This window comes from Hippopotamus amphibius, chromosome 9, assembly GCF_030028045.1.
Source record: "Hippopotamus amphibius kiboko isolate mHipAmp2 chromosome 9, mHipAmp2.hap2, whole genome shotgun sequence".
In the NCBI taxonomy this organism is placed as follows: domain Eukaryota; kingdom Metazoa; phylum Chordata; class Mammalia; order Artiodactyla; family Hippopotamidae; genus Hippopotamus; species Hippopotamus amphibius.
The window spans coordinates 140,391,217-140,418,826 of NC_080194.1; the positions used below are offsets into that span (position 1 = coordinate 140,391,217).

Genomic DNA, 27,610 nt, shown 5'->3' on the forward strand with positions numbered 1-27,610 from the left:
CTGGGCAGTGGGCGGGGTAGGGGCTGGGCCTGGGTCCCCGGCATTGACTTGGGCCTGGGTCTCTCCTAGGCTTGGGCCCCCCTTCTCTGCACCAGGGCATGGCGCCTGCCTTTCCGCCCGGCCTGGGGGGCTCTCTCCCATCGGCCTACCAGTTCGTCAGGGACCCCCAGTCGGGCCAGCTTGTGGTCATCCCCAGCGATCACTTGCCTCACTTCGGTAAGTGGTGGTCCCGTGGTTGGGGGCAGGGCCTGTGATGGCCTCGCGCTGTGAGACTGTCCCACATGCCGTGGGCCTCCCACGGCGGGGGGTGTCTACCCAGCAGAATAGGGTGGGTGTGTCATAAAGCCACAAGGGTCCTTGTTCTGATGCGTTCCCACCCAGAAAGCCCATGTGGAGAACCAGAGCAGAGCCGCCCTGGTGGGGGGCCTGGACCCTCTGCCTTGGTGTGCCCATCCCTCAGGAATCCACTTTGCAGACCACTGGGTGCAGTGGGAGAAAGCGTAAGAGTTCCCATGTCCGCCACTCCAGCTGTGTGGCCTCAGGGACGCCCCACGTGGGCCCTGGGTCTGGGATGTGGCTGCCCATGGCAAAGGGGGGGTGGACAGGCTTCCCGGCCCTCAGGAGGCAACCGGAGGCCCAGCTGAGCCCAGCTCTGCCTCAGCTTTCCCATCTGTAAAATGGGGTGATGGGCGCCAGGCAGTAGGTGCAGCCTCCCTGTCTTCTTTTTCCCAGCGGAGCTGATGGAGCGGGCCGCGGTGCCACCTCTCTGGCCGGCCCTGTACCCGCCAGGCCGCAGCTCCCTGCACCATGCCCAGCAGCTGCAGCTCTTCTCCCAGCAGCACTTCCTGCGGCAGCAGGAATTCCTGTACCTACAGCAGCAGGCAGCCCAGGCCCTGGAACTGCAGAGGAGCGCCCAGCTGGTGGTGAGTTGGGGTGGGGGTGGTCAAGGAGGGTGATGGGGGCAGTGGAGTCCTTCCCGGAGCCCCCTGTTGGTGGTGAGGCAGAGGCATCAACCAACAGAAAGTCTAGTTCTGGACCGTGAGGGAGGAAAAATGAGATAGGCTGGTGGTCAGGGAGGGCCTCCTGGAGGAGGTGACATCTGCCCAGAGACCTGAACAAGTCAGTTGTGGAGGAGCCCTCTGGGTAGAGGGGATGGTGTGAGCAGGGCAAAGAGGTGGACAGACCCTGGCAGGGGCGGGTACAGGGAGCAATGGGGAAACCAAGGCAGGAGAGGTGGCCCTTTGGGCTGGAGACATTTGCATGGGAACTGAAGGGATCCCCACGGGCTCCCGCTGTTTCCTGAGCCCAGCCTGGCCTGTCTGCCTGCTCCATGGCCCTGGCTCGCCTCTCGCGCCGGCGCTGGCCTCCGCCCACATTGTCTGATTCCCATGAGATGGGTAACACTCAGTGACCCCCGTGTGCGTGGACTCCCTAAAGCCCCATAGCCCTCCTGCCTCCACGTTTGTCCTCTGCTTGGGCTTGTCCCTCCTTTCTCGTGTGGCAGTCACTCTGGAGGAGTCAACCGAGGTGACATATGCAGCAAATGGGGCCTTCGGTTTGAACCTTAGTTCTGCCACACCTGGCTGTGTGCCCTCGGGCAAGTGACTTCACCTCTCTGGGTTTCAAGTTTCCTCCAGTGAAAATGGAGATGCTAGTAATTCCTGTGTCATCCGGTTGTTCAGTGAGATTGAACAGTCGGGAGAGGGGCTGGGCCTGGAGTTGTTCTTCTGCCTGTGTTTGTGCGCTGCCTGCCTGGCCCCTGGTGAGCCAGCTCCCTCCCGTGTCCTCAAGTCATCGGAGACCGGGGAAGGCCCTGCCCACATTTGGAGGTGTTTTGAGACCCACAAATGAGAAGGCAGGAGAGTGCGCTCAGGTAGTGAGTTCTCCGTGCAGGAAGCTATCCTAATGTCATGAAAGAGCCTCATACCTCCACCTGGACCCCTCACCCTGACTGTGGGCCCCAGAGGGCCCAGGGTCTGGACTGGAGGCCCCCCGGCCCCATCTGCTGGAATTCTACAAGGAATGCCGTGCTTGTTACGCATGCTGTGACGGAATGCCCACCTCAGGCTGGGGGGTGGGGTGGGTGGCTGCAGCCCCTGCCGGGGGGACCCCGGGGCAGGGCGGGTGCTGACCCTGCCTGCCGGCCCCTTCCCCAGCAGGAGCGGCTGAAGGCCCAGGAGCAGCGGGCTGAGATGGAGGAGAAGGTGGGCAAGCGGAGCCTGGACGCTGCGGGCAAAGCTGGCCTGGGCGCCTCGGGCCCCGGGCTGCTGCCTCGGAAGCCCCCTGGCCTGGCTGCCGGCTCCGCGGGCACCTATGGCAAGGCCATGAGCCCACCGCCATCTCCCCGAGCTTCCCCAGTGGCTGCCCTGAAGGCCAAGGTCATCCAGAAGCTGGAGGATGTGTCCAAGCCGCCCACCTACGCCTACCCCGCCACGCCCAGCTCCCACCCCACCAGCCCGCCGCCTGCCTCCCCGCCGCCCACGCCTGGCCTCACCCGCAAGGAGGAGGCCCCCGAGAACGTCGTCGAGAAGAAGGACTTAGAATTGGAGAAGGAAGCCCCCAGCCCCTTCCAGGCCTTGTTCTCAGGTAAGAGCTGGTGAAACGGGTCTCCCGTCTGGTCACTCGCTCAGTCATCCGTTCAGCCCCTTGTTCCTCCTTTCTGTGTCGAGCACCTGCCATACGGCGGGCCTGCCGCCGGGCTCTGGAACGAATGGCCGGGCACGCCGTCGGCCGTCATCTCTGTCCAGCCTTCCCTCAGTAGTAGGGTTGGGGAAGTGGGTGTAATGTTAGAAGTAGGTTCTAAGTTCAGAAGGACTTGTTCTGAGCATGAAAGTAGGACTTGCAGGGCGTTTAGCACCATGCCTGGTGCAGAGCAGGTGCTGTGTTGTCCCACTGCTGACAACAGTACATCCTGGGTAGCACCCCCACCGCACGTGCTGTGTGCACGCACGTGCCCTCTCCCCGTGACCTGTGTCCAGGGGGCACGCAGCAGGGGGCCTCGATGGGGCCCGAGGCCTGTGTTCCTCCTCCCGTGGGAAGACTTGAGTTCGAATTCCGAAATCCAGATTTCTGCCACTGGAATGCTGTGTGTGGTCTCGGACCGCGGGCTGCTCTTCTCTGGTGGGGAGAATCGATGTCTTGCTAATCAAGTCAAGTGTGGAGCACGTGCCCGGCCCCGGAGCGGGGTGGGCGCGCTCTGTGTGTCTGTCTCCCCGTTAGGTTCCTTCTGAGCCCCTGCTGCTTGCCCGGCTCTGGGCTGGGCCTGGGACGCTGCAGACTCAGCCGCACCCCGTCCTGCTCTCGGGGCGGCTGCACGCAGGGGCGGGAGTTCAGAGGGAAGCAGTGGGAGGGTGGAGGAGCCCTGTGTCACTGTTAGCTTTTGAACACCTTGGACGCCCCGGCTCTGCTCCAGTGGGGTGAGGTGGAGGGCGGAGTTAGCACAGGCCGGGTAGGCACCATTTAGGGTCTCTTTTTTTTTTTTTGGCCGCACCGCCCGGCTTGCAGGCTCTTAGTTCCCCAACCAGGGATTGAACCCGCGCCCTCAGCAGTGAGCCTGCGGAGCCCTAACCAGTGGATCACCAGCAAGTTCCCCTTAGGGTCTTATGAAGCGTGTGCTTCTGGCCCAGCCTTGTGCTGGGTGCTGAGGCGGGAGGGACCAGAGAGAGAGCCAGCGGTGGTTTCGGCCTTTGAAACTTGAAGACCCTCGGGGACAGGATGTGGCCAGTTTTTCCTCTCTGCGGCCCAGATGTGCAGAAAGGCCCTGGAGTTCCTCCGATGCCATCTGGAAGGGGTCCCAGGCCCCCGGGCCGGCCAAGCAGAGAGGCTGGCTGTGGGTGGGTGTTGATGGGGACGGGGGTGTGGGACATGGCAGAAGAAGGGGCCTCCGCTGACCCTCGGTGTCCTTGGCAGACATCCCACCCAGGTACCCGTTCCAAGCCCTGCCACCACACTACGGGAGGCCCTACCCGTTCCTACTGCAGCCCACGGCGGCTGCCGACGCCGACGGCCTGGCCCCTGATGTGCCGCTCCCGGCCGAGGGGCCCGAGCGCCTGGCGCTCTCGCCTGAGGACAAGCCCATCCGCCTGTCCCCGTCCAAGATCCCGGAGCCACTGAGGGAGGTCCCGGACGGAGAGCCGCTGGTGGAGCGGGAGGTGAAGGCGGAGGTGGAGGACGTGGACGAAGGCCCCGCGGAGCTGCCCTCCCTCGCGTCGCCGCTGACGCTGCCCCCCGAGGAGGCCCTGGCGGCCCCGAGCCCAGCGGGCGGCTGCGCGGGCGGCCTTCTGGAGGCCCAGGCGCTGAGTGCTGGCGGCCAGGGGCCCGCGGAGCCCTCCAGGCGCCCGGACTTTGCCGAGGGGGCCGAGGCGTGCATCGGTTCGCCGGGCCGGACAGAATCCTGTATGGCCGCCCCGGACCTGGCGGCGCGGCTGACGCCCGAGCCGCTGGTCGAGGCGAAGGAGGAGCCGGTGGAGGTGCCCGTGGACGTGCCCGTGGCCGTGCCCTTGGTGGAGGCGGTGCCCGAGGAAGACCTGGCCCAGGCGGCCCCGAGCGAGCCCCGGCCCAGCCTGGAACGGCCGGCCTGTGACGTGCCCGCCGGGGAGGGAGAGTGCGTAAGCCTGGAGGCCCGGGAGGCCGCACCTGCGCCCGGCGGCACCTGCTTCCTGGAGGAGGCGGGCTCCGACCCGTTCCTGCCCGGCCTGGAGGACCCGCTGGCCGGCATGAACGCCCTGGTGGCGGCGGCAGAGTTGCCGCAGGCCAGGCCTCTGCCCTCCCCAGGCGCGGGAGCTCTGGCCCTGGAGAAGCCGGAGGCGGCACAGGGCCTGGTCCTGGGGCAGAGCTGCCTGCACGGCATCACCCTGCTGAGCGAGATCGCGGAGCTGGAGCTGGAGAGGAGGAGCCAGGCGGTGGCAGGTGAGCCGCGCAGCGCGGTGGGTATCCCTCAGTTGGTTTTTTCCTTTTTATTTCATTTTATTTTAAAAAAAAATGTCTTTATTTATTTATTGGCTGTGTTGGGTCTTCATTGCTGTACACGGGCTTTCTCTAGTTGTGGTGAGCGGGGGCTGTTCTTCATTGTGGTGCACGGGCTCCCTATTTTGGCGGTTTCTCTTGTTGCGGAGTACAAGCTCTAGGCACGTGGGTTTCAGTAGTTGCGGCACACAGGCTCAGTAGTTGTGGCACATGGGCTTAGTTGCGGCATGTGGGATCTTCCCAGTGCAGGGATCAGACCCATTGCCAGGCAGATTCTTAACCACTGCGCCACCAGGGAAGCCGCTCCCTTCTCACTTATTTCTTTTTCGGCTGTGCTGCGTGGTTTCCGGATCTCAGTTTCCTGACCAGGGATTGAACCCAGGCCACAGCAGTGAAAGCCCAGAATCCTAATCACTAGGCCACCAAGGAATTCCTGCTTTTTCCCTTATTTAAAAAAAAAAACTTTTTAAAAAAAAGGATTTTAAAAATTTCAAAATCTCTAGTATATGGTTTATTCATACTCACTTTTAAAAAATTGTGGTGGGCTTCCCTGATGGCGCAGTGGTTAAGAATCCGCCTGCCAGTGCAGGGGACACGGGTTCGATCCCTGCTCCAGGAAGATCCCACATGCCACGGAGCAACTCAGCCCATGCACCCCCCCCCCCCCCCCCACACACACACAGAAATTGTGGTAAAGTATACATGCTGTAGGTGTCACCATCTTAACTGTTTATAAGTGTACAGGGCAGTGGTGCTGTGTACAGTCACACTGTTGCATAACCTGCCTGTGGGTTTCTCAGTGGTGAGATTTCTCCTCGTTCTGTCAGTGATGAGTTTTCTAGCAGCAGGGTGCTTTGGGTTGTGAGGGACTGAGATACTTGTTTTAACTGGCTTAGAGAAAGTTGGGGGAAATTTATTGACTTGTAGAACCGAAGTATGTCTGTAATTATGTAATGTTTCAGGTATGGTGGGATCTAGGTGCTCAAACCAAGGAGTTTCTTTTCCCTCTTCCCTGTCCTCTCATCCCCGTTTCACGTCTTTCTGTTGGCTTCATTCAAGGTGGGTCCACGGTCCTTATGGGAGTCACCGATACTTTCTCCCAAGCCCATGGGCCTGCTTAGCTCAGCAGACACACAGTAGAGGCCACCTCTTTCCAGGTAGCTCTGGCGAAGATGCTGTGACGCACTCTCAGTGATTGGCTGACTCTGGTTCATGCTTTTTGCAGAAGCAAACCCTGTGGTCCAGGAGATGGGATGGACCAGGCTGATCATGCCCAGCCTTCAGTGTGGGGGGTGGTGGGATGGGGTGGGGTGTGCAGCCACTTCCAGGATGTAGGAGGGGCAGTCCTCAGAGGGAATGGAGCGCCTTGAGCAGAAGGGGAGGGAGTGAGTTCTGGGCTGGCATAAACCACTGATGTTCAGCATGGAAATCCAGGTGCTCCAGGAAGAGTGCGGAGAGGCTGAGGGGTCAGGTGCAGCCTCGAGAGCCCACGCTCGGGCCAGGACCGGTGAGGAGGAGGGGTGTGGCTGTGGAGGGGATGATCATAGCAGCGCCAGGTGTTTTGGTGTGTTTCCTTTAGAACTTTTTTTACACACGCACACATTTCTAAAATTAGGGTCATTTTGTAAACAGTGTTCTGTAACCTGCCTTTTTCACTCAGTATACCCTTTATTAAACATGTCTGAAAGCTGTGTCCTTTTTTTAAAAAGTAAATGTATTTATTTTTTAAAATATGCATTTATTCATTTATTTTTACTTTTGGGTGTGCTGGGTCTTTGTGGCTGTGCGCGGGCTTTCTCTAGTTGTGGCGAGTGGGGGCTACACTTTGTTGTGGTGCATTGGCTTCTCATTGCAGTGGCTTCTCTTGTTGTGGAGCACAGGCTCTAGGAGTGTGGGCTTCAGTAGTTGTGGCGCACGGACTTAGTTGCTCCGTGGCACGTGGGATCTTCCCGGACCAGGGATTGAAACTGTGTCCCTTGCATTGGCAGGTGGATTCTTAACCACTCACTGCGCCACCAGTTAGCTCCAAAGCTGTGTGTTCTTAGAAATTTTTTTAGGGACTACAGAGTTTTCTGCCCGGTGGAGGCCCAGTCTTCAATGACCCAATCCTAGATTGTTAGGCATTTTAATTTGCCTTCTTTTCTGTTATTTTCCTTTTTTCCTTTCTTTTTTTCTTTTGCTCTTGTAAATGATGTGATGATTACTTTTGAAGAAAACTCTCTGTCTACATCTCTGTTTTCCCAGGGATTTGTTCCCGGGGTGGAGTTGCTGGGTCAGTACCAGGCCATATTTTCAGGGTTTTTTTATTGTCACCGTCAAATGCCCCCTTCCAGGAAGCTTGGATGAGGGACGCCCACTCCTCCGCAGGCGTTGCAGGCATCTGTTTTTGTTGTTGTTGTTGTTCTAGAGTTCATTGTTTCTTTTCTTTCATTTAAACAGTTCAGTACAAAATAAAAATAGTTTGGTAGAAAAAAATTTTTTTTTTCCCGAAGGGAATGAAAAGGGTTTGGTAACTGGTCGGTTTTCAGTGGGGACCGCAGAGGGCCAGGGGCATCTGGGAAGGAGGGGCCTGAGGATGGGTCACCGTTTTGGGGGGCCTCTGCCCACTCTGGCCCCTTCTCACATTCCTGCCTCATTTACCCTCAGCACCGTCTGATGGGGACAGGCTAGCGGTGGGAGGGGTGGTTTCCTACAGTGGACGGCCAGAGAAGTCTCTCTTAATAGGCAGGGGAGGAAGAGTCTTCTGGAGAAAACCATGCTAGGCTCAAGGAACAGCAAGCTCAAAGGCCCTGTGGTGACTGTGGATGGGGCCATGTTAGAACCAAGGCAGAGAGGCCAGGGAGGCCGGGAGCTGGAGCGGAGCCGGAAGGGGAGAGTGGTGGCGAGGAGGTTGGAGGGATAGCTTGGGTGGGGGTGATCCGGGCGGGTGTCTTTCACTTGGAGTGAAACGAGAGGCCTTTGGAAGATGGTTTTGAGTCGGAGAGCTAGGCTCAGACTTAACTGGGATCCCTTTGAGGGCTGTGTGGAGGGCTGATGCAGGGCGAGGGTGGAGGCAGGGAGACCCAGGCAGAGGCTCCAGTCTCCACCCAGGCCCGGGCTGGCGAGGGGCGCACAGGTGGGTTCTGGGTGGACGTCTGCGGCCAGCAGGCTTTGCTGGTGGACTGAGCGTGGGTGTGTAAGGACGATGCCAAGGGTTTTGGCCTGAGCTGCTGGAATTCCAGTTTCTGAGCTGGGGAAGCGGTGGCGGGAGCACGTGTGGGGAAGCTCAGCAGCTGGTGTGGACGTGGACGTTTGAGGTGGATGTGTGCGATGCCCTCAGTGCTCTGCAGTGGCCGGGGGCCGTGGGGGTGGGGTGCAGGGGGCGTGGCCCAGCGGCAGGATCTGCAGCCCCGAGGCCCGGGGCGGCGTTGGGGCTGGAAAGCGCCCTTGGAGGCACTGGTGTGCGGGAGTGTGTGCACCGTGGGGGCGAGGGAGGCCCCAGTGGCCCTTCCCCTTCTGACAGTTGCTGACGGACACCGCGCGTCAGTCCCCTGCAGGTTCTGCTCAGCTGGGCCGTGTGTGGGCCCAGGCGGTGCAGCAGGTGCAAGGCTCCTGGGCCTGTTGGAGCTTTTCCCACGGCCCACGTCGCTTCCTGGAGCTGCTGGCCCTCCCGCTTCGCCCCTCCTGCCACCTGCAGCTGCCCACGGTCAGTGAGCCTGAGCATCCCCGGGCGAGCTGGCCATCCTTCCCGCCCCCCCGGCGCCTTAGCCTCTGTGACTGACACCTGTCCCGTGGGGGCTCCCGTGCATGTCAGGCCCCTGTTCCCACGGCCACATGGGTAAAGCCACAAGGTTGTTGTATTCTCTCGGGCTGCTGTAACAAATACTATAGATGGGGTGGGTGGGATAGGGTAGCGGTGAGGGGTGTCTTGAATAACACAAGTGTGTGGTCTCGTGGTTCTGGAGGCTGGAAGTTCTGGATCAAGGTGTCGGCAGGGTTGGGTTGGTTCCTTCTGAGGCCTCTCTCCTTGGTTGGCTTGTGGATGGCCGTCTTCTCCTGGTGTCTTCCCATGGTCTTTCTCTGCGTGTATCTCTGTATCCAAGTGTCCCCTTTCATTTATTTTTATTTATTTTTGAAGGAATTATTTATTTACTTGTTTATTTACGTGTTTATTTATTTACTGGCTGCATTGAGTCTTCGTTGCTGTGCGGGCTTTCTCTAGTTGCGGCAAGCGGGGGCTACTCTTCATTGCGGTGCAGGGGCTTCTCATTGCTGTGGCTTCCCTTGTTGCAGAGTACAGGCTCTAGGCACACGGGCTTCAGTAGTTGTGGCACGGGGGCTCAGTAGTTGTGGCTCATGGGCTCTAGAGTGCAGGCTCACTAGTTGTGGTGCATGGGCTTAGTTGCTCCGCGGCATATGGGATCTTCCCGGATCAGCGCTCGAACCGTGTCCCCTGCGTTGGCAGGCGGATTCTTAACCACTGCGCCAACAGGGAAGTCCCCAAGTGTCCCCCTTTAATAGGGACACAGTCATGTTGCATTAGGGCCCACCGTAAAGACTGCACTTTAACTTTGATTTCCTCTTTAAGGACTTTACGTTCTGAGATACTGGCATATAGGACTTTCAGCACACGGATTTGGGGGCACACAGTTCAACCCACAGCTGCTACTGTGGGCTTTCAGTCCTGGGGGCCTCAGCAAGGCTGGTGTGTAGGAGGGTGAAGGAGGTGACGGAGCAGGGCCCTCCCCCCCCTCCCCCCCCCCCCCCGCCCCAGCAACTAAGAATCTTGTGGCTCAGAGGACCTCGAAGGGGGCAGGCTGGTGTGTTAAGTGGCACCTGGGGGTGGGCCACGGGCTTCGGTCTAGCCCCAGCCCCTGGAGGCTGATGGAGTTCGCCACTTTGTGGCCTCACTGTCTGTAAAAGACAGAAGAGCAAAACCAGTGACTCAACTGGCCACCGGTGACACTTGGTTGTGACAGCTTGAGGGGAGTACTACTGACCTCTGGCGGGTAGAGGCGAGGCACGTTGCTAACATCCTAGGGCGATGCCCAGGAGGGACCGAGCCCCTGGAAATGTGAATGGCGCCAGGCAATGTCATTGTTAATGTCAGTTTTAGGGAACTTGACACGTGCGTGGTAAAGAATACACTTTTTCCTCAAGCACATGTGGACATTCACAAAAATGGATCACAAAGAAAACATCAATTGAAAAATGAAAACTCATGTTACTTCGGTAGAAGGATTGTGGAGGAACAGGCTCTCAGGTACCGTTGTTGAGATCCTCAGCTGGTGCAGCCTTTCCAAAGGGCAGCTAGAATATTCATCACAGGTAAACACACGTACCTTGATCACGTTCACTGCACAGGCTGGCTGTGTCCTAACACAGCGCCTGCCCTTTCACGACAGACAAAATCGGGAGCCACCTATATGCCCTCGGTGGGGGAGCATTTAGAGAAATTAAAACTCATCAGTATGAGGAGAATTCTAGGCTGCCATCGCTCCCTTTGGTCACATAAAATTACTGATATTCTAGTGTTTTTGACCTACAGAAATGGTGCTTTTTGTAAGGGTCAAGCTATAATGTGTGTGCATATTTGTATTTTTGTGCGAATGTGAAAAAAGGTTGAGTAGAAAAAAGCAGAGTGTGATATGGTATTTATTGATTAGTGCCATTTTTATGTTTATAAAGGATGCCCGGGTGTTACATGTGTTTGAATATGTATAAAAGTTTCTGGAATCACCTGCCAGACACTGTCAGCAGAGGCACCTCCGGGGAGGGAGGGACCTGTGTGTTGGGGAGGAGGAAGGCTTCTCTTTCGTCACACTTTTCTGCTTGGTTTGTGGTTTCTATTATGTGCACATGTTACTTTTACAGTTTACTGAACTTAATGTGGGGCTCTTTTTTTCTGATTATGAAAACCATGCGTATTCCTCACGGAGGATTTAAGGATAGATAAGCGAAACGAGAGCCGCAGCGCCGGAGAGCAGCTCTGCCGGACTGGGGGCGCTCTCCGCAAGCCTGTGCGCACGCGTGTGGTGGCGGACAGGACCGCGCCGTGCGCCCCGTGCTCTCCCCGCCTCTCACTGAGCACCTCTCACTGAGCGCCGTCTCCGGTGTCCGGGAAGGGCCGCGGGCCGTCAGCATCTGGGCACTGTGTGGCCTCAGGCCAGCTGGGAGCTCACTCTGGCCTCATCCTCTTCTGCATGGGGGCCTGAGGAGGGGGCTGGCCGGGGTGCCTGTGCGTCTGGCCCCCGGGGGCTCACGCTCACCTGTCTCCTCCTGCAGGTGCGGAGCGGGGCCCGGCGGTGCGGCCCTCGCTGGAGAGCCTGCTGGTGGCCAGCAGCCACATGCTGAAGGAGGTGCTGGACGGCCCCTTCGTGGATCCGCTCAAGAACCTGCGGCTTCCGAGGGAGCTGAACCCCAACAAGAAGTACAGCTGGATGCAGAAGAAAGACGAGCGGGTGAGGTGTCCCGGGCCTGGCCTGGGGGGTTGGGTGGGGGTCGGGGGTGCCCCCAGAGAGGCCACCTCGCCTGGGCCTCGGCAGGCTTCACATTCGCAAGGGCCTGTTTTGCACCCAGTTTCCACCACTGACTTGCTGGGTGGTCCCGGGCAAGTTGTCTCCTCTTCTGGGCCTCAGTTTATCACGTAATCACGTGTCAAGAGCGCGGACTCAGGAAGAGCAGACCTGGCTGCGCCCCTGCTGCCTGTGGGCCTCGGACAGGTGGCTTCGCCTCTGCCCACGACAGGTGATCCAACAGCCGGATCTGCCTGAGCGGGCCTTACGGGCCAGTTCGGCCTGGACAACGCCCCGCAAAGTTGGCTTTTCGATCCCCGACATGCAGACAGGGGAGTCTGTTTTGCCCAAGGTCACAGCTAGTGAGGGGCAGGATTGGGGTGTGACCCGGGCCCCCGTCTCTGCCGTGAGGCCCTGCACCCTGGCCGAGGGCGGCGTCCTCACCCGCCCCTCCCCGCAGATGTACGCCATGAAGTCGTCCCTGGAGAGCATGGACGCCATGGAGCTGGACTTCCGGATGCGGCTGGCGGAGGTGCAGCGCCAGTACAAGGAGAAGCAGCGCGAGCTGGTGAAGCTGCAGAGGCGCCGCGATGCCGAGTGAGTGCGCCCCGCGGGCCCGCCGCCCGGGCTCTGTAGGCGCCGCGCTCAGGAGGTCGGCCGAGGCAGGCCGCCAGGTGTGCGTGGCCGCGAGTGACGTGTGCGCACCGTGCGTCCCTTCTCCGCGCCCTGCGCCCCCCGGGTTCACAGCCAAGCGTGTGATTCTCTTTAAGGGACAGGCGCGAGGAACCCCATAGAAGCTTGGCACGCAGAGGCCCTGGCAGGCCGCGGAAACGGACCCACGCCCTGAGCGCCCTGTCGCCCCCCCGCAAGAGAGGGAAGAGCCGCATCCGTAGCGGAAAGTAAGGCTGGCCCCTCGGTGGGTCGGGGACTGCACAGAGCTCGGAGGGGAGGAGCCTGGGCCCGCGCGCGGCCTGTGTTGGCGCCGGGGACCTCACGTCCCTCAGGCCCCGACCCACTGCATTGGCGGCTCGCGGGCAGCACGGCGCGCTGCCCCAGGCAGGCCAGGAGGGCGCGTGTGGAATGGACAGGCAGACCCACCCCAGCCAGCGCGTCGCGCGCCACCCGAGTGTGGGGCCCGTCTCCCTGCCGCACGGGCTTCCTCCACGGCTAGGGACCGATTCCCAAGCTGCTCCACGCACCTCCACGTTGCGGAGAGCCACGCTGAACCGCCAGCCCTGCTGGGACGGGCGCCCCACCTGTGCGCTTGCGCGAGTCCCCCTGTGCCGGACGGCGTCACTCCCGTCCTCCTGGCTTGCTGTGCCCGAGCCGGCTTCCTGGGACCGGGCTGCCGCCTCCGTGCGCTCGGCGGACAGGCTCCTCAGGAGCAGCAGCTGGCACGGGTGGTTGGCACGGGAGCTTTTCCTCCAGGCCGGGCGTGCACAGAACGAGGCTGCGGTTCTCCCTGGGCGTCTGGGTGTCGTAGCACAGCTCAACGGGAAGGGGCTGGAGGGCTCTCTGCCTGGGACAGCAGGGCCGGGTGAACCCCAGGTGACAGGAAGCAGAGGGTGCCCTGCCTTCAAAGGCACGGGAGAGGCAGTGGGTTGGCCACAGGTCTTCTCGGGAGAAGACAGCTCCAAGGGCCCCCACGTCTTGCATTTAACCTTCCTGGATGTTCCTGATGGATGAGAGGCTGGAGAGAGGAAGAAATACTCCGTCCCCAGCCACAGGCGGGCAGGGAGAGCAGCTCCTGGGGAAGAGAGCAGAGGCTGGGGCCACCAGCATGTGGAGCCCCTGGTGAGGCGTGTGGGCCCCCGCGGTGGGCGGGCGCACCTCCTGCTGGAGTCCCAGGTCTGCCTCTCATTGTGACCTTGGACCGGGTGTTCGTTTTTATAGATGAGTTCCTTCATCTATTAAAAAAACAGTATATAGAACAAAGCATTGTTTGATGGTTAACGTATAAAGCACAGACATGGAACGAGACATGTAGAAAACACCAAGTAAAAATTATTATTACTATCTTATTACTTGTGAGGGTTTAGCTTAAAGCAGGCAAAAGAGGCGTTCGAACCAGGACCGTGGCCCAACTGCTTATACTCCCAGGGGTACAGGAGGCCAGCCAGTGGCTCTTCCGTCATAGAAGCTCTTGATCTTAATCCCTCTCCCATCCTGGTGGATTTCTGTGGCATTCCTGATCCTTATTCTTGGCATGCTTTGGTACAGAGGTATCTCACCGTGTAAAGATATGTGTGTGAGTGTGTACCTGAAGGAGCACGAGAGAGAGGCCAGCAGAGGAGACACTGCTTTCGAGACGTTCTTCTTTTTTCCCATTAAACTCTCATTCTGCCTCTTTCACACGTGTCCCAGGTGCCCCGGCACCATAGTGCTTCAGGCTGTATCTCCCCAGACGCGTCGCTCGGTCGTCACGGTCTGTGCGTCGACCTCCAGAGCCCACCCTTCAGGGCCATGAGGGCGGACCCCCAGCCTGTGCGTGCGGCCTGGCCAGGGCGCTGACTGCTGGTGCATCTGGGTTTCAGGCTGAGCGACAAGCCCCTGCTGACCTCAGAGGACTACGAGCTGGCAGCGGGGATGCGGAAGAGACACAAGGGGCCCGAGGAGGACCGTGACGCCCTCGGTGGGACGGGGAAGGCCAGGGGGAGGAGCCAGCCTTGGGACGAGCACGAAGCCTCGGCGGACTTCGTGAGTCAGGTCGGTGGCCCCGTCTGTCTTCCAGGTGCGCTGCCAGCGTCGGGCGGGAGGTCTGGGGGAGTGCTGGAGTTCACGCTCCCTTTGCAGGTCTGCGGGCCCGGCTGCTGGCTGCTGTGCGTACAAGCTGTGGAGAGGGTTGCCTTCGTGCCAGGGACTCTCCTCCAGTGTTCCTCGTTGTGCAGAGGGGGAAAGTAAGGCTGAGGGCGGGTCAGAGACGTACCAAAGAGACACAGTCTCAGGTGGAGCTGAGGCTGAAAGCCACGTCCTTTGTGCGAGCTCCGTGCCCCTGAAGCCGAGAAGAGAGACTGCAAGTTCTTAACCAAATAGTGCAGTTAATCTGTTGCTTCACAGTATAATTGTTTAACAAGCAGCTTCACCATTCTGTAGTTCTAAGAAACGAGGGCTTGATGCCATTGTAGTTTCCTCTGTGAACTCTCCCGAGGTAAGGGGGTGGGAGCCAACGCCTTGATTTTATTTCGTTCCGCAGAGCACTGGAATCGTCCACTTAAGACCCTCGTTGCTGCGTGCTAACGTATCTTGTCATCCCTCCCAGTAAAACCCTGTGGGGGGCGGGGGCCGTTTGGCTGATGTGGCCATCAGAGGGAAGGACTCACACAGGAGAGACTGGGTCCAGGGGGAGGGGCGAGAGCCAGTTTGTACATCAGGATCCTCTGTACTCTCGAATTGTGAAGGACACTTTTGTTGTTTGACGCTATTCCAACTTTTCTCTCCTTATGAAATGTTAACTGATTAAATAGTGATAAAATGTTCAGATGAGGGCCACTGAGACTGCGCACAACAAATGACTACAGCTGACGAGAGACACAAGCAGGAATTTATCTGTGAAATCTCTAATCGTTCTTTCTGCTGCAGGCGTCCAAGGCACACTGAAAGCATTTTCTTGGCAGCTTCAGCCCATCTAGCTGGGCGGCCGGGCAGCCGTCTGTCCTCACCTGCTTCAAGCGGTTGAGAAAGCAGATCAGCTTGTGCTGTGATCTGGGTTTTCCATCTTGGGTTCATCCCCCCTCCCTTAACCCAGCCGCCTTCTCCCGCTCCGTGACAGCCCTGCTCCCTTCAAGCGCTTCCCCTAGAATGCACCGGGTAGCGCCAGGGAGAGCCAGTGGCAAAGCCCAGTGTCACTGGTAACTGTAACCACAGCAACAGCTATTTAATAAGTGCTCCACGTGCCTTTTCTCAGTTCGTCTTCATAACAACCTGGTGATGCTGGTACATAATCACCCCCATTTCACAGAGCAGGGGAACTGAGGCTGAACGGTGTTAAGCACCTTGCCAGAAGCCAGAGGCAGGGAGCAGGGGCCCGGGCCCGTCGGAGCAGAGAATGGCAAGGCGTTTGTCCAGTGTCTTAACCTGTGACTTCCCCACTTCCCTCTCCAGCTAAAGATTAAGAAGAAGAAGATGGCCAGCGACCAGGAGCAGCTGGCAAGCAAGCTGGACAAAGCCCTCTCCCTCACAAAGCAGGACAAACTCAAGTCGCCCTTCAAGTTCTCGGACAGTTCTGGGGGGAAGTCAAAGACGAGTGGGGGCTGTGGCGGGTACTTGACACCCTATGACAGCCTTCTGGGCAAGGACAGGAAGGCGCTGGCCAAAGGTCTCAGCCTGTCTCTGAAAGCCTCCCGAGAAGGTAAACACAAAAGGGCTGCCAAAGCCCGGAAGATGGAGGTGGGGTTCAAGGCCAGAGGTCAGCCCAAGCCGGCCCACTCCCCGTTCGCCTCGGAAGTGAGCAGCTACTCCTACAGTAAGTAGCGGGCCGCGCCTCCTCGGGGCCGTGCTTTCTCTCCTTCCTCCCTTTGCTCCTCGTGTTTCAGCTTCGAGCCACTCGGAGGTCTCCCTCGAGTCTCTGAGCCGGCAGCGGGCCGGAAGCGGAAGTGCCTTTGATGGGTGGGCGCCCCACTGGGTGGCCACCTGTGATTGGTGGGGGCTCGTGATTGGCGGGCAGGTGGGAGCGGAAGTCGGCCTGCCCTGGGCACCGCCCTCCGTGTGTTGGCTGTGAAGCCTTCGTTCGCCGTGGAGGCCTCGCGCCACGGAGTTGGCGGCTGCTCGGGCTAGAGCAGCGGCCCGTGAGGCCCATAGAGGTGACGTGAGGCCCATAGAGGTGACGCGGCCTCCCCTGCCCGCGGGCGGCTGTCCGTCCTTGGGCCACGCGTCAGGGAGGCTGGCACAGGCGGGTTTCCCTCGGTCTTCGTGACAGCCCTGTGAGCGGTCACCTGTGTTGTCGCTGAGGGTAGATGCTTAGGCCGGGCCGGGGCGAGGCCCAGCCGGCCAGACGCAGCCGCGCAGGGCGTGGTGCCGCGGGGGATGCACGCGGCCTGTGCGCTGCCCCCGAACCTCCCAGCTCGGGGGCCCGGGGGGCCTGCGGCCGTGGAGCGCCTTCCCTGGGAGCCGGGCAGCTTTGGCCCGCGCCGTGCCGGCTCTCCGTGGCCTCGGGGGCCCCGAGCCCGCCGTCCGGCATGCCGTAGGTGTTTAGCCAGTACTTGCGCGCGGGATGCGTGGTGCCCGGGATGGGTGCGGGCCCGGCTCCGCGGCCGCTGCAGCGAGGCCCGGAGGGCTTCGTGCCCGCCGGCCCCTGGGAGACCCCAGGCCGTGACGGGGGGCGGGGAGGCCTTCTCCTGGTTGACTGCGTCGGTCTGCGTGACGGGGCCTTTGCTTGGCCCTTCCTGGTTCGTGGGGTTGGGGGTGTTGACTGTCATGGGGGAGCAAGGGACACCTGTAATGTCCTAGTAGAGTGTGTTCTCTTTAAGGAAAGGAAGTCTCTGCGGACTTGGAGGTAAGACACTGTCGTCCGCTGCAGGGGGCTGTCGGGAGCCCTCGGTGCGCTCACCTGGGGGAAGAGTTGGCTGTGGCACCGGGCACGAGATTCACTGCTGCTGGGTTTGGTTTTGTTTTGTGTTTAACGCTCGTGGTTTGGGTTGCGTTGGGTCTCCAGAGTTAATGTTCAGATGGGCATGGGAGCAGGTAGCTCCTTTTGTGCCTATGTACTGCAGATGCTTTCGGTTGCCAAAGCTTCTTGGCCCTCGGATTTGAATGGGTGTCCTGCGAGCAGCACGCCCCAGGCCTCTGGCCACCGTGGGCCGGGTTTAGAGACTGGTAGCTCTGAAGGAGGAGGAAAGGGCTTTCCTCTGCTCGTTTTGGAATACTGAAGAGAGAGCGGGGAGGAGTGCTGCTGCCTTCATCTTTCAATGGATGGGGTCTGGCTGGTTGCCGGAAGAATCCTCTACTCCTTCCCACTTGCTGGTGGATGTGGCTAGGGGCCAGAGGTAAGCTGAGGTCTTTGGGGTGCTCTGAGCTGCTGGGTTCACAGCAGCAGACGTGTGGGTGCGTGCAAAGCAGCGTTTAGATTGCTCTTCTGACTCGGTTACGTTCTTGTCTGAAAGCACACAGTCCAGGTGAGAGAAATGGATTAGCATTGCCCGAAGGAGATCCGAAGGCCTGTCTCCAGTTAGCTGATGGCTGTGATATGCACCTGGCTGTGGAGAGAGTGTGTCTCTCCATTCTTTACATTGGCTTTTCTGCCGTTCTCGATAAATGAGGGTGCACGCACTGTCACAGAGAGGTCGGTTGTTTCCTGGAAGAGAGATGCTGTGCCAGAAGAAGATGGGAAGAGAGAACGTTGCTCTCCCACGTTTTCATGTTGGGTTGTAGGGCTTGGGTGGCAGGCTTGGTGGGTTCTGGTGGGAAGCCAGGTTGCTGGCCTTCACCCGCGAATGTCTCCAGCCTGATGTGGCCCTAGGAAGGACAGGAGGGAGCACACGGGAGAGAGAGCTGAGGCTAGGGGACGGGCAGAGGTTTGTCCTTGCCCTAGGGTTGCCAGGCCATCCTGCAGTAGGGGTTTTAGAGTGGAAAGCGTAGAAGTTGGAGGAGGCAGAGGACCCCGGCCCCCGCCCCTCACTCCCCCCCCCCCGCCACACACACACACACACACACACACACACACACACACACACACTCCCCTCTCCCCCCCCCTCCCCCCCCTGGACTTGGAAGAAGCAGGCGCTGCCAGAGCTGTAGCTGCGTTCGTTAACGTTCCCCCACGTTTGTATGCGTTTCGCCCAGTTAAGGGATTACAGTCTTTGGCTGCAGAGCCTTTCCATCCAGTGAGATCTTGCTCAACGGCCTCACGTGTAAAAAGGGATCGAAACGGTGTATGTTTGGGGTGCGATTGGAAGGGGCCAGAGCTGTGCCCACTTGACAGCCCCCCTCCCCAGAACTGGCCGATCCTCTCCCAGGACGGTCTCGCCTGCGCGTGGGGCTGGAGGCCTGCGGGACGGCAGCAGCAGTGTGCTCCTCCCCCGGCTCTGGTAGCAATGGGGGTGGGGGGGGCAGCCAGGAGTTGCAGTATCATTGGCCAGTTTCCTTGGTGTCACTGTTTCGAGCCGCCGTCCTGACACTGCTGAGCAGGGGGCTGGGTTGTGAGTCTTCGTGCGCTGGCCCTGCGCACCCCTGGGAGCTGGTATTTAGGGAGAGAAGGGCTTTACCCGACTTTCTCCTGGGCTTTGTGCCTCTCCAAAAGGAGCCTCTGGGCTGGCTTCAGTCCCGTGGGGTAGTGGGACTGGGTGGTGATCTCCGAGTCCAGGGTAGAGACCCTCCTGAGAGTGGAGGCGCCTGCCTCCCGCAGGGCCTGGAAAGGCTGTTTGCCGAGTGGCCGTGGTGGGTGGTGCTTGCCGAAGCCAGCCTAGGGAGGACCTGGGTCCACACCCACGACAGATGGGCTGTGTGATGCCTGCAGCCCAGAGGCCTCCCAGGCGAGAGGCGAGGCCCAGGTCGGGAGGAGAGCTCCAGGTGGTGGACCTCAGCTGGTTCCACGGCTGGTAGGCACTTGGATCTCTCTGGCAAGCAGGAGAGTGTCCTCGGAAGCACTGAGAGTAACGGACCACACCCTCCCTCCCCCGGCGCTCTGTGACTTATCTGTATTAAAAACTACTTTGACTGCAGATACGGACTCAGAGGAAGAGGAGGAATTCCTGAAGGACGAGTGGGCTGCCCAAGGCCCCTCCAGCTCCAAACTGACGTCTTCCCTCCTGTGTGGCATGGTGGCGAAGAACAGCAAGCCGGCTGGCGGCCCCAAGCTGACCAAGAGGGGCCTGGCGGCCGCCCGGACTCTGAAGCCCAAGCCGGCCACCGGCAGGAAGCAGCCGTTTTGTTTGCTGCTTCAAGAGGTCCAGGCCCGTTCCTCCTTCAGCGATTCCTCGGAGGACTCATTTGACCAAGGTTACTAGCTCCAAACACACAATACCGTGCGTGTCCCCTAGCGAGAGAGTGAGTGCGAGAGCGAGAGCGCGTGCGCGCAGGGGCCGCGCCCCGGGATGGCCCGGCCAGGGCGGCCGTCTGGTTCTTGGCAGCGTAGCCTGCTGTATCAGCCCGTCTTTTTATTTTTGTTTTTATTTGTACCTGTATCATTGTGATAAGACCCTTGGCTGGCTCTTTGTGAGCTTTTATATGGACTGTTCTTAGTCTTCCTCCCCCTTCCCTTTCCACCCGCCCCCTCCCCTTGCCTCCCCCGCCCCCTGGACCGCAGGCCTGGGTGGGTCTTCCCGCGTGGCCCATGGAGGCCTCCGGGGGACGTTTTGTAAATGGAATTCTGTCGTGTGGGCGTGTGACTTGATGTTTGTACCGCGATTTTGGTAATACCAAGCTTTATTAAACATATCGAGTTCATTTTTAACTAAACCCGTGTGCCTTGTCTCTCTTGCTGTGTCCTGACCGTTAGGTTGCCGCTTCCCTCGTTTTGTTCCTCCTTCCCCTCTCCCCGCCCCACCCACCCCACCCAGCCCACCCCAGAAGGGGTAGATGGAGTAATGCAGTCTGCGCTCTCTCTATTATTCAAATATCCCTGGTAGCTGTTGGCATGCCTTTCATTTTTCAGGTTTAAAGTCAACTGCTTTCATCTCCAGCTTCATCTTTTTTTTTAAGCTGCTTGTTTGTCTTTTGTTTTCTTAAAGCTCTATTCTTACGCAACAGCGGTTAAAAAATATTTGCAAACACTCACTTTCTAACGCATATTTCTGTTCCGAAGGGCATGTAGGCAGTGAAGGGTCAAGGACAGTCGCTGTGCAGGGTCAAGACCAGTTTTGTTGTGAGATTCAAAAGGCTTCATTGCCGTGTTGGGGGGCAAAGCTCAGGGCGAGCCCCAGGCTAGTCTGCTCTCGGCCTCACTTATGAAGAAGGGGTTGGCTTCAGGGACCCCTTCGAGCAGCCTGGCTCTGATTTACCTAAGGTCAGAATACTTCTGGGGTGGAAGCATCTCCGTCTTCTAGGACCTCCAGTCACACGTGTCCTGGGGTGGGGGCGAGGCAGCCAGCCCATCCTTAGATGCCTCTTGCCCTGGGTTAGGACTTGCTTCAGGGCAGACCCCCTTCAAGGATCCTGGAGCCTTGGTAGCAGTGCCCGCGGGTCAGAGCCTGGACCCTGATGCTCTGGCTAGGGTGCATTCTGGGTGACCAGGAGGTGACGTGGACGGGGGCCGGGGTCCGCCAGGGCTCAGGTTCTCAGGTGTACCGCCGCACCTGAGCAGAGGCAACCCGGGCCACTCGCTCTCCAGCCAGCCTCGTCTTCCGAGGCCTCCCCCAGCCTGGGCCTCTGTGGACAAGTCTGGCTGGGTCGCCGTTCCTCTCTCCACCTCCCCCCTGGGCTGGACCCTTATGCCTCCTCCCCTGTAAAGCCAGAGTTCCAGCTTCCAAGTTTTGGAGCTCTCCTGCCCCAGCTCAGACCCTGTGGCGAAGCAGGCAGCCCCCAGATCTCGTAGCGAGGGGCAGAGGAAGCTAGGGGCCCTCAAACCGGGGCCAGACACAGCAGTGGACAGAGTCCGGATAGGGGGAGTGCAGGGGGTGAGGAGAGGGGTCCCCGCTGCATCCAGACCGCTGGTCAGGTTTTGAAAGGGATATTTGGGTAATAGGGCCTTACTGACATCTGGTACTAAAACACCTAATTGGCTTGGCTTTTCTAGTGTGTCTGCTTTCTCCTCTCAGCAGCTTGACCATACCTTCACCCTTGACCCCTACCCATGATGCTTTGAATGTCTGTTTTGGTCTCTTGCATTTGCTCTCACGCTGCACTCTGGACGCAAAGCGAAGGCTGGGAGTAGGGCAGACGGCGCAGCGGGTCACTGAGCTTGGGTCCGAGCCTGGCTCGTTGCTCCGTAGGTAGGCAAAACCCTTTTCTTTGTGTCCCCCTGCCCCCCTCCTCGGGGTGTGCCCCCACCGGCTACGGCAGCAGCGGATCCTTTGGCATTTCTGAATCGGGTTTTGGAAAACCAAACCAAACCACGTGACGACAGCCAACCCCAAGTGCTGAGCCAAGAGGTTTTTTTTTTCTATGAAAAAAAGTTTTTCTGCGTTTCCTCGGGGTTTCCTTGCTGGGACTTTTTCTCCCCCTGCCCTTGGCAAGCTCTGTGTTGCCTCAGGTGTGGACAACTCCAGAAAGGCTCTCTTGGTCCCGAGACCCCTTCTGCTCCCCACTCCTCCTCGGGCGCTGGCCTGAGCGGACCAACCACTGTGGGAGGCGGCCGTGGCGGGCCTCCAGGCTCACGGGAGCAGGAGGCAGGGAGGGTCTCAGGAGACCGAGATAACCCGTGTCAGCATTTTGTGGAAAGCAGACCTCTTTGTGGCTTTTGCCTTCCAAACATTTTTCCATCTCAGGGTGCTGGGTTTGGGCTGCCACTGGCTTTCTGGGATCTGGTATGGACATTGTCCAGGCATCCAGAAACCCAGAGCCAGCCCAGCCCCACTGACGGAGAATCCTGGGTGGGAGAGAGTCCCGGAGTCTCCACACCTGAGCAGCCCCGGGAAGGACACCTCTAGAAGGGAAAGCTGGCCCCACGTCCGACCCCGTGCCCCACCCCAGCCAGCCCCCTGCCCGCCGCCCTGCCCAGATTGGCCAGCCCCGGGGGGCCTGCCTGATGTGGGGGACCCAGGTGCTGCCAGAAGTCTGCCTACACTTAGCCCGCTTTGCCGCTGCGGCCCACTGGGCGGAGACAGAGCCGTGTGACGTCCGCAGTGTGACTGGATGGCGAGTGTGCACTGCCTGCCTGCGCCTGTCCCCACCCCGGCCTCCCTCCCGCTGCATCCATCGCTCAGGGAGCCGGCTCTCCGTCTTCTCACCCCTCTTAGCAGACCTTCTCTCTCTCTGCCTCCTTCCTCTCTCGACTCCCTTCGGGCATTCCTCGAACTCTTGTCCGCCTCCCTCACCGAGGGCTCCCTCGGATGAGTGGGCAGACGGAGCCCCGTCCTCATGGGCACCGCGGGGCCGCCGCTTTCGGCTGCTCGTTGCATTCCAGCAGGCAGGCGGCTTGGGGCGTTGGCAGGAGAACACGCGGTCGGCCGTCGTCTACGGCCCGTCCACCCCCCACCCCCACCCCGGGCCCAGGCTCCCTGCCCCCAGACGATAGGGAGAGATGACAGCTCATTTTCCTCCCGCCTCTTCTTGCTGGAGAGTTGCCTCTGACCTGACCTGGCCTGGCCCTGGCATTCACTCCTGTAGCGCTCTGGGCAGACAGGCACCCCCTGGCAGGTGTCCCTCCACAGCTCCTCGGCTGCAGTACCTCACAGGCAGAGGTACGGGGCGCCCTCCCGCCCGCCACCCTTGTAGGGTCAGCTGGACTGCCTCCCTGGAAAGGCAGGAAGCAAGCCTGTACCTCCAGACAGCCTCTCTTTGTGGTGGAGCGCTTCGTCCACATGCAGGGAGCGCCGTCTTGCCTGCTGTGGCCGCCCGCCCCACCTCCGTCCCGACGGCTGAGCTGGGCGCAGGGCTGCAGGTCCTCGGGCAGCTGGGCCAGTTCCTGGGGAGCAGCACGTTTCTGTTCACCGACCGAGACAGGCCGGGCCTTCCTTAGAGCCTCCACTAGGCTGTGGGTGGTGAGCCAGCCCACCCAGGTTCTGCTCTGCTGCCTGAGCGCCTGAGCACACCGAGCCTCAGCCTCCTGGAGCAGAGTGGGCTGACCGCCCGCCCCCTTCCTGCTCCCGTGGGCCAAGGAGGGTAGCCCGCTTGCGGCGTCCTCAGCTGAGATGAGATGAAGTTTTCGCAGATGAGGAAATAGTGGCTCAGAGAAGACCAGGGATTTGCTGCCCCAGGCGTCCCCGTGCGGGTGTGTTGCTGGGAGTCAGCTTTGGCCCCCAGAGCCTGTTCAGGGTTTCAGCCGTGGAGCCCCCACCTCCCCAAGAAGAGACCAAACTGCACCTTCTCCTGCCACCAGCCCCCAGGCCTCCGGCTGGTGGAACTGCCCCTGGGTGCCTGTGCCCAGAGCCCCAGCCTGAGCCCCCAGGGCCCTCCTGCCCCCTCTGCCCCGCCCTCGCCTCTTGCTTTCTCTCCCCTCCTGCCTCCCTCCCAGCCTTCACGTTGTGCGTCGGGGCGTGTGTGTGCGTGCGTGCGCGTGGGTCCGTGGAGAGCACTGTCTCCAGTCCTTGTCCGTGTGTCCATCCCCTCCCCGCAGCACAGGTGCATGTCGGTGCCCCCCCCCCGCAGAAACACGCGACTCCCAAAGCTGCTGCCCACCTCTGGGCTGTCCAGGATGCCCAGGTCTTGGGCTCGCGTTGATGGGGGCGCTGGGCCATCGGGGGGACGCGTGGGCTGGTGAGGAGTGAGGAACTGGGCTGGAGCCGCGGCCCCCCTCCCTGGCGCTGCGGCCGAGTGGAGGGCGGCGGGGGGTGGCAAGGCTTAGGCCAGGGCTCTGACTCGCTCCCTTTTCTCTGCACGCCAGATGAGAGCTCCGAGGAGGAGGAGGACGAGGAGGACGAGCTGGAGGAGGAGGACGAGGCTGCCGGCGTCTATAGGCTGGGGGCCCGGGAGCGGGCCCTGTCGCCAGGCCTGGAGGAGAGTGGGCTGGGCCTCCTGGCCCGCTTTGCGGCCAGTGCCCTCCCCAGCCCCACTGTGGGGCCATCCCTGTCGGTGGTGCAGCTGGAGGCCAAGCAGAAGGCCCGGAAGAAGGAGGAGCGGCAGAGCCTGATGGGTAAATACCAGCAGATGGGCTGCGGGGAGGTGGGTACTGCTGCCCCATCCTGCAGATGGAGCATACGAGGCTGAGAGAAGCGGTAGAGCTGGGAACTCTGCCTCCTGGGCCAGCCTGAGCAGAGGGGGCTGGTGGTGGGGTCCTTGGCCTGTCACTCTGCGGGAGGGGTCTCCACAGCTGTGTGGAGACCTTCACTGTTGACACTCCCAACAAACATGGCCTGATCTCCCGCTTCAGGTGCCCGATGTTGGGCAGCTCTGGGAAGCACAGGCCTCAGATCTGTACCGGGGTGGGGGCTGTGGGAGGCCACTCCAGGCTGGTGACACCCTGGCTGAGCCATGAGAGAGAAGTGGGAGCTGGCTAAGCATACGTAGAAGAAATCAGGGTGCCCGTGGAAGGACCAGGCCGTGCAAAGGTTTGGAAGAAGGGGAAGCTCTTTGCACTTGGGGCAGTAGAGGGGCTTCATGCAGTGAGGTGCACTGGCCCAGACAAGGCAGGACTCACGGGGCCCAGGGTTGCAACTTGAAGGAGGTCGTTAGTGGGGGTGGCCAGGTGCCAGGCCCCTATGAGCCAGGCTTACCATCCCACTGCCAGGATGGGCAGACAGAGGCAGCCGACACTGACACTCTGGCAGGAGGCTCAGCCAGAACACCTGGCCCCGCTTCCCTCCTCTTTCTGCGTCTCCGGTCATATCCCTGCCTTCTTGGGACAGCCAGACGTCTTGGGACCCTCTGTTGGGCCCACTCACGTTTCTTCGGGGCCCGCTCTCCCCACATGGGCCCAGCCCACCTTCACTGGGGCTGGTGTTTGAGACTGAGATGGTTCTGCATGTGTTTGGGCTGTGAGCTTGCCTGGCCTCAGGAGGGGCACGTCCTTGCCCTGGCCGCTTTGGCCTCCCTGCCCTTTTTGGAGCCTCAGTGGTACACGTGAGGCCCTTCTGGCAGGGGCTGGGGCAAGGAAAATGGGCACTGGGTGTTACTCTGCTGGCCCCCTGTCCGGCTTCTCCCAGCTGCCCTGGCTTCACGCACTCCAAAGCCCATTCACAGGGGCCTGTACCACCTCCTGGGACCCCAACTCTGGGACAACCGCACTGTCTCCCTGGAGTCCCCACCAGGCTCCAGGCTCTGCCCTGCCTCCTTCCTCTCCCTTCTTTTTCTCTTACCCCCGTGCTCTGCCATTGTTCCCTGGGGGCTTCTGGCCTGGCTCCCCTGGGCAGTGGCACAGGCCTCCCTCCAGGCTCACCCCTCTCGGGTGTTCTCTACACAGAAGAGAACTGCAGGGGCTTTTCCTCAGAGCTCACACTCGACCAGGCCACTACTCTGTGTAGAACCTCTGCTGCTCCCATGGCCCTCTGGACGGATTGCCTCTGTCCGACCCTCCACCCTCAGACTGTGGCCGCTCAGACGGCAGCATCCTGTCCACAGCCTCCACCCCACCTCTGTTTGCACCGGCCGTCCCAGAGCCTTCAGGCCCCTGCACTTGCCCCAGGCATCCATTTCATCCAAATTGTCAAACGTGTTGGCAGAGAGTTTAAAATTTCCCCTTTTGATGCTTTCAATGTCATGGGGGTCTGTAGTGATGTTTCCTTTTTCATTGCGGATACAGGTAACTTGTCTCTTCTCTGTTTCTTGATCAGTGTGGCTAGAAGTTATCGATTTCATTGATTTCTGCTCTTTGTTATTTTCTTCCTTCCTTTTTCTTTGGGTATAACTTGCAACCACTTCCTATTTCTTAAGGTGCAAGCGTGGGTCATTGACTTGAGGCCTCCTTTTCTTCAAGCAATATTTAAAGCCATAAACCTCCCTTTAAACGAGGGGTCCCCAGCCGCGCTGCACAGCGGGAGGAGAGCAGCCGGCGAGAAGCTTCATCTGCCCCTCCCCAGGGTTCGCAGTACGGCCTGAACCGCCCCCACCCCTGTCTGTGGAAAAATTGTCTTCCACAAAACGGGTCCCTGGTGCCAAAAAGGTTGGGGACCGCTGCTGTAAACACTGCTTTAGTTACATCTTACATTTTGATATGTTGTCATATTTTCATTATTACTCAGTTGAAAATAATTTCTACTTTCTCTTGGGATTTCTACTTCGAACAATGATTATTTAGACCAGGGTTCCTTAATTTCCATATATTGGTAGGGGTTGCTTGGCTGTCTTATTGTTAGTGATTTTTCATTTAATTCCACCTTGGTGGGAGAACATGTCCTGTATCATTTCAATCTTTTTAAATTTTAAAAACTTAGGGGTACAGGTCTTTCCTAGTAAATGTACCTTTTGCACTTTAATATGTATTTGGACGTCATCAGGTGTAGTATTCTGTAAGTCCACCAGTTCTATCAGTCCAGTCAATGTGATTGGAAGTGCTAAGACCTGGTCTATTTTTGCTGGTTTTTGTCAGTTGCTTACAGATGGGTGTTAAAATCTCCAACTATGACTATAGAATTCTCTTTCTCCTTTTATGGCTGTCAGTATCTGCTTCACATATTTGAAGCTCTGTTGTTGGGTACATACACAGTTATGATTGCTGTGTTTTCCCCTTGAGTTGACCCTTTTATTATTACAAAAAGTTCTTTTTATCTCATAATGTATTTTGTTTTGAAATCCATTTTATCTGGTATTAAGTAGTCACTCCAGCTTTATTATGCTTACTATTTGCATGGTATATCTTTTTACATCCATTTACTCTCATTTTATCTTTGTCTTCATATTTAAAGTCAGTCTCTTATAGACAGCTAATAGTTGGGTCTTTTTTTTTTTTTTTAATCCTTTTTGAAATCTGTCTTTTCATTGGAGTGTTTAAGCTGTTAGTATCTAACATAATTATTGATATGACTGGGTTTGAATCCACCTTTTAAAAAAATAACAGCTTTGTTGAGATACAATTCACATACCATAAAGTTTACCCTTCTACAGTGTATAACTCAGTGGTTTTTTTTTTTTACTGTATTCACAGAGCTGTGCAACCGTCACCACTATTTAATTTCAGAACACTTTCATCATCCCCAAAAGAAACCCCATCATACAGAAGAGTTTCATCGCCCTAAAAACCCATAATTGTTTGAAGGTTCATCCATGTTGTAAAGTGTATCAGTACTTCATTCCCTTTTTTTTTAGAGTAGACTTTATTTTTTAGAGCAGTTTTAGATTTACAGCAAAATTGAGAGGAGGATAACAGATTTTCCATATACCCGCTGCCCCGTCCATACCCAGCCTCCCCCATTGTCAACATCGCCCATGAAAGTGGCGCACTTGTTACAGCTGTGAACCTGCACTGACACCTCATTATCCCCCAGAATCCACGGTTTGCATTAGGGTTCACTCTTGGTGTTGTACATTCTGTGGGTTTGGACACGTGTAGTGTCACGTACCCGCCATTATAGTATCATACAGAATAGTTCCATTGCCCTAAAAACTCCTTATACTCCACCTGATCCTCTCTGCCTGCCGCCCCCACCTCTGGTACCCACTGGTATTTTTATTGTCTCTGTCGTTTT

The 27,610-nt window shown here is 58.8% G+C and overlaps 1 protein-coding gene across 7 annotated transcripts in view; it reads left to right on the forward strand.

Moving 5' to 3' along the window:
• TNRC18 (trinucleotide repeat containing 18) overlaps positions 1-27,610 on the forward strand; it is an 89,113-nt gene that overhangs the window by 33,971 nt on the left and 27,532 nt on the right. For 5 of the 7 annotated variants that reach the window (XM_057695054.1, XM_057695056.1, XM_057695061.1 and 2 more), the window contains 11 exons: positions 70-216; positions 733-923; positions 2,157-2,586; positions 3,910-4,908; positions 11,230-11,405; positions 11,920-12,056; positions 12,230-12,358; positions 13,994-14,165; positions 15,561-15,921; positions 19,116-19,391; positions 23,875-24,123. In XM_057695054.1, the coding sequence (XP_057551037.1) occupies positions 70-216; positions 733-923; positions 2,157-2,586; positions 3,910-4,908; positions 11,230-11,405; positions 11,920-12,056; positions 12,230-12,358; positions 13,994-14,165; positions 15,561-15,921; positions 19,116-19,391; positions 23,875-24,123 (3,267 nt within the window). The remainder of the gene's footprint in view (positions 1-69; positions 217-732; positions 924-2,156; positions 2,587-3,909; positions 4,909-11,229; positions 11,406-11,919; positions 12,057-12,229; positions 12,359-13,993; positions 14,166-15,560; positions 15,922-19,115; positions 19,392-23,874; positions 24,124-27,610) is intronic. The other 2 variants (XM_057695055.1, XM_057695057.1) reach the window with 2 other exon arrangements.